The following is a 5,615-nucleotide window of genomic DNA, read 5'->3' as shown; positions in this document are numbered from 1 at the left end:
TTGGGAGGGTCTGTGTTGCAGGGTGTGTGTCGTGGGTGCTGAAGCCAATTCACAGCTGGAGCAGGAGGAAAACCCAGCCGGGTTGTTGATCCCCACGAGCTGCATGTCTGGCTGTGTGGGTCCTCCTGGACAAGGTTTGGAAGAGCTGCTGGCACACAGGAGCAGGGACACCCCCTGCGTGGCCAGGGGCTCCCCAGAGCTCAGAGCCTTGTCCTTGCCTGTCCCTCCCAGGGCCCTGTCCCGTGGGATCTGACACAGGGAAAGCAGGAGGGAGAAGAGCCCCTCTTCTTTGGGATCTGGCACAGGGAGAGATGGAGGGAGAAGGTTCCCTCTCTCCTTTAGGATCTGGCACAGGGAGGAGGTTCAGGATGGTGCTTGGCAGCATTTTCCCCAAGCTGCAGGGGAACATGTGGCTCTTTTGGATGGAGCTCCTGCCACAGGAGCTTTGATTTTAATTGGGATGCTGAGATGCTGCAAACTGTGGCAGGTTTCGTTCCTTTGTCAGGGAGCAGGTAGGGAAGAGGATGGGAAAGAGCCCTTTGCAGAGGAAGGGCTGGGGGGGTGCATGGGGAGCCTGGCTGCTGCTTTTCTTCTTCTTGCATCACCCCCTTTCCCATCCCTGCTGGAAAATGCTGCTTTCCCTGGATAGACCCCCTCCCCCCCCGCCTTTGGCATGGGGTCCTGATGGCAAAGGGGTAGGGTTTGGAGCCTGGGGCTGGGTTTGGTGTTACTGGGATGGTTTCTCCAGCTGGGAAGCCCTCGTCCTCCTCACTAGGCTGTGGCCTCCTCTGCCCTGGGCTCCTTGCCCTGCTCCTCTCAGGTGTCCCTGAATCAGCTCTTTGTCACCGCGCTGGACCTGCCAAGAGCCGGGCAGCTGGGAAGGGAGGTGGATGGAGGGGTGGACAAACGAGCCCTGTCCTTGGGCTGGAGAGGGGAGGGAACTGGGGGCACCTTGGGACTTTTTGGCAGGTGATGGGGGAGAAGTATGGGAAAAATCTGGCACGTGCCTATTTTGGGTTATTGAAAGGCAAAAAAAAAATTGTCTCTTTAAAGACACGTTGGGCTTCAAGGCACCTCCCCAGGTCGGGCTGTGCCTGCTCCCCCTGGCACCCCGTTATCCCTCGGGATGCTTTGGCCTTTGCTTTGCCCTCTGGGGGCTGCGTGGTCCCTCCCCAGGGAGGGTGGATGTTGTGGGTGTGTTTGTGGCTCTGGTTTCTGCAGATCCCTGGATTGAGGGGATGGTTTTGGCATGTGTGTCCATGCGGGATGGCTCAGGGGGTCTTGCTGGACCTCACTGGTGGCAGGAGGAGAAGAGAGCAGAGCTCTTTGTCCCTGCATTGCTCCCCAGCCATGGAGGCTCTTCCAGGACCCAGCAGTTTAAGTCCTTTCAAAAACATAATAAAAGGACGTGAAACAAGCAGATAAAAATATTCTCCATCCCGTTCAATGTGGGCACTTGCTGTCAGTTGGTTTCCTGCACTGTTTTCCTTCTCTCGGGGCTGCTTTTGAAGTCTCCTTTGGCTGCAGAGCTGTTGATGCTCTGCAGCGAGCTGGGGTCACTGGTCACCTCCTCCGTGCCTGGGAGAAGGGCGGATCCGTATGGAAGTGGCCTCTGGAAAGCCCGGGCAGCCAAGCGCTGGGGCGGTGGGTGGGTTCCCCTCCCCTCCGGCTTTCCTCCTCTGGGGCGGAGCTGAGCAGCTTTTGGAGCATCCTGGAGAGGGCATCCCTGGCTCTGCTCACCCAGCACAGCATCCCAGGGGATTCAGAGCTTTGCCCTCTGGCTGTATCCCTGGCTGCCGGGCTGGGAGGGATGCGGGGAAGCCGGTGTGTCCCCACGTGTGTGTGCCCAGCTGCACGGGCACTGTCACAGCTCTCTCTGTGCTACCGGCTTCAGCACCAAAGAGATCAAGCAGGATGTTGACTTTTTACTAGGAAGCTGCTCTGCTCCCAGGGCGTAGCTGCTGTGCCCCTGGAGCTGGCACAGAATGGAGTGATGCTGGAGGAGATGGGGGGCAGGGGCCAGCAGATGCACCTTGAGGTGTGTGCTGGGGGGAGATGGGGGAGTTTTGGAATGCTGAGGAGAGCAGCATATCCCAGGCTTGTGCTTCCAGGAGTGGGGAAAAATTGCCTCCAGCTCTGGTTTGGACCAGGGGGCTTGGCATCAGTGGGATGCTCCATGTTCTGGTTGGTTTTCTCCTTGCCTTTCCCCATCTCCTGTGCCCGGGGATGCTGCTGCTTCCCAGCCTGTTGTTTTCCCAGGAGGTCAGGATTCCCGGAGGTTGGGATCTGGGTTAAGATGCAGCTCTGGGCACACAGAGATGGTTCTGGCAACTTGTTGTCACCCTGTCCAGGGGCGTTTCAGGGCTGGAGGGTGGTGAGGCTGCTCCCTGCTGTGCTGGAGGCAGCTCTGGCATCTCCCACCCGGTGCAGATTTTGCTGCTGGAATGGGAAGAGGCAGGAGAGCAGATGGTCACCCCCAGGGGGGATTTCTTGGAGTGCAGAGCTAAAATCCATCCATCTCTGTTTCCATCTCTCTGGTCACGGTTTGCCAGCCATGGTAGCTGGTAGGGAACCATCAGGTCCTGGTGCTGAGGCTTCCTCCCTGGCACGGGATGTCTCTGCTGCCCCTGCCAGCCCTGTCCCTTTGGCTTTTTTTTAAGCATGAGATTTTGGGGAGTTTGAGCTCAGACACGATTTTATGTTTGAATATCATAATTTTCCCAGTCCTGGCCAGTTCACCTGGAGCTGGGAGCTCTGCAGGCAGCCAGGCTTGGGCGAGGAGGTGCAGGCAGGGGATGGGCATGGAGGGGACTGAAGGGGATGGGGACCCCCCCTGAGGGCTGTGACTCCTGATGATGGATTGATCGCTCCATGTCTGCTCTGGAGCATTAGCCTGGTGGGAAAAGGGTTGGAAATAGTACAGGGACCGTGTCCTGAATCCCACGTGCTTGGGAGCTCTGGGCTGGGCTGTGTCATTTCTCCTCTCACTGGCTGAACCCAGGTGCTTGGTGCCCTTCAGGGTCTGTGGGGGGGGGGGGGAAAGAGGGAAGAAGGTTCCTGGGGGTCTGCAGCTGTTCCAGAGGCTGATCCCAAAAGAAGAGCTCTTTCCCCTGAGGGCTCAGCACCACTCAGCAGGACACAGCCTGGGTTGGACTCTGACCATGTGGGATGGGAGGATGCTGGGTGGTCCTGGGTGGCCCAGCGCTGTGCCCACTGCTGAGGGCAGGTTCTTTGTCCCCAGGGGTTTCCATCCTTGTGTGGGATGGGGAGCAGAGCGGCTGCTGGAGCTGGGCAGACCATGCCAAGGCATTTTGGGAATCCCAGCCCAGGTCCTTTCGCAGATGCTCCTGTGCCAAGGCAGCCCGTCTGGCTGGGCTGTGGCTGGGGTTATCCCTGGGGTGTGGGTCTGGGAATGGGGTTATCCCTGGGGTGTGGGTCTGGGAATGGGGTTATCCCTGGGGTGTGGGTCTGGGAATGGGGTTATCCCTGGGGTGTGGGTCTGGGAATGGGGTTATCCCTGGGGTGTGGGTCTGGGTATGGGGTTATCCCTGGGATGTGGGTCTGGAAATGGGGTTATCCCTGGGGTATGGGTCTGGGAATGGGGTTATCCCTGGGGCGTGGGTCTGGGAATGGGGTTATCCCTGGGATGTGTGTCTGGATATGGGGTTATCCCTGGGGTGTGGGTCTGGGAATGGGGTTATCCCTGGGGCGTGGGTCTGGGAATGGGGTTATCCCTGGGGTGTGGGTCTGGGAATGTGGTGGGTGAACATGGATCAAGCTTGCAGCCAGCGACTGCACAGGGGGAGACTCGTTAGAGCAATTAGGAGATGCAGGAGGAAGTGTAAGTGAGGAGCATCTCTAACCACGTGGGAAGGTCTGGAAAGGGTCCAGTAAAGCTGCCGGAGAACTCCCGGCTCCGAAATGCACCCGAAGAAAGGGGCTGTGTTCAGGGCGCGGGAGCTGCGGGTGCCGCCGGCCGGGGGGGCAGGGGCTGCTGTCTGAAAGGCCCCTCTGTGCTTCCCAGCGGGGGGAGGCAGCACGGGGGGTCCCTGTGGGGAGACCCACCAGTCCCCGGGGGCCTGGCCCTGCTCCCTGTGCTGTGGGGCCCGTCCCGCCTGTCTGGGGGCTCCAGTGACTCCAGCTGCTGGTCCTGTGCATCTCCTGCCCCTCCTTGCCTGGCTCTGGAAGTGTGGGTGTCACTCCCTTGCCCGTGGGGGGAAGAGCTCCCAATGCATCCCAGTGGGTCCTGTGCTGGTCCTGCAGACCTGCCCCCATCATCTCCCTGCCCTTCCGTGTCTCCCTGGTCCTTGGGAACAGGGAAGAGGTGGGTGAGCAGCGCTGGGGGAGCAGCTGGGCAGGGCACAGCTCAGGGTGGGCCCGAGGGTGCTGGGAGGATGCACGGGAGGAAACAAACCCCTTTCCTCTCCTGGTGCCCCCACCTCACTCCGGTCTGACAGGTTCTGACCAAAGGGGCTCCACTTTTTGGAGGCGCACAAACCTGGCTGCTGGTGCCTGGTTGGGCTCTCCCTCCCTTTAGGGGGATGTTTCTTTCTCGTTTCCCCCCAGGCTGATCAGTGTTTGGGTGTTGGGCTGAGGCTCCGCTTGACTTTCCTGCCTGATATTTGACTTGCAGGTGGATAAACATTGGCACAGAACCTGGGAGCCTTTTTCCAGGGCTTTGCTGGAGCTTTTGCTCCTCCCGGGATGCAGGTGTCTCTCGGAGCAAGCACTTGCCTCCTTGCTGAGAAGAGGGAGGGTTTTTCTGGAGTTGCTTTTGAGCTTCAGTGTTCCCCGGCCCCCCTGAGAGCAGGGGTGGGAACTTGTTTAGATGCAAACCAATGTGGGGGCAACAAGCCCTGTCCTGCTCCATCACGGTGGCTCGAGCAGGTCCCTGATGGATGGAGGTGGGAGGGAGAGTGAGCAGGAGGCTCATGGCCCTGGGGCCTTCAGGGATGCAGCCTGTGCAGCCTTGCTGGGGAACATGTGGCTTTTTTCCCCCCCCTTTGCTCCCATTTATATCAAATCATCTCTCTCCAGTTTACCCAGTGCCTTGTGGTGGGGGCCCAGCCCTGGCTGTGGTACCTGGAGGTGAGCAGGTAGGGGGGTGTGAGTGTGCAGCCATCCCTCGGGCTGCAGCCGGGATGTGGCAGCTCAGCTTTGCTCACCAGCACCTTGGTGGGTGGCAGAGGCTGCTCCAGGGGGTCAGTCTGTCCCGGGGACAGGAGCTGCAGCCTGGCACCCCTGGCCTGCACTGCAAATGGATGCTGAGCTGGCAGATCCCATGGGAGGCAGGGGCACCCGGGGCGATGCCCGGGGCGGGTGCCGAGGGGTCGGTCCTCACGTCCAGGTCCCCCAGCAGCACTGAACTCATCCTCGTGGCTGGGATTCCCACAGATCGCTGTGGGAAGGGAATAACGTGCCGGGGCAGTGGCATCTGCAGCCTTGGCAGGGCAGGGATCAGCTGGTGTTCCCAGCGCTGCCCTGGCAGGAGCAGCCCCGGGAGGGATGGGGGTCCTGGGGGCAAGGGAGATGAAAGTGCTGGGTCTGGTCCTGGTCCCGCTCCTGCCCGGGACGTTCCCCATCTCCCTCCGTGGGGCTGCCGGAGGGATGATGTG

The 5,615-nt window shown here is 60.3% G+C and overlaps 1 protein-coding gene across 1 annotated transcript in view; it reads left to right on the top strand.

The window, feature by feature from the left end:
- Positions 1–5,306: 5,306 nt before the first annotated feature.
- Positions 5,307–5,615, top strand: part of B4GALNT4 (beta-1,4-N-acetyl-galactosaminyl transferase 4) — a 16,736-nt gene continuing 16,427 nt past the window's right edge. The window contains exon 1 of the mRNA XM_010001478.1: positions 5,307–5,400. Coding sequence (XP_009999780.1) covers positions 5,307–5,400 — 94 coding nt within the window. The remainder of the gene's footprint in view (positions 5,401–5,615) is intronic.

Source organism: Chaetura pelagica, unplaced genomic scaffold (assembly GCF_000747805.2).
Source record: "Chaetura pelagica isolate M959 unplaced genomic scaffold, ChaPel_1.0 scaffold587, whole genome shotgun sequence".
Taxonomy (NCBI): Eukaryota; Metazoa; Chordata; class Aves; order Apodiformes; family Apodidae; genus Chaetura; species Chaetura pelagica.
This window is presented reverse-complemented; position numbering and strand designations above follow the sequence as displayed.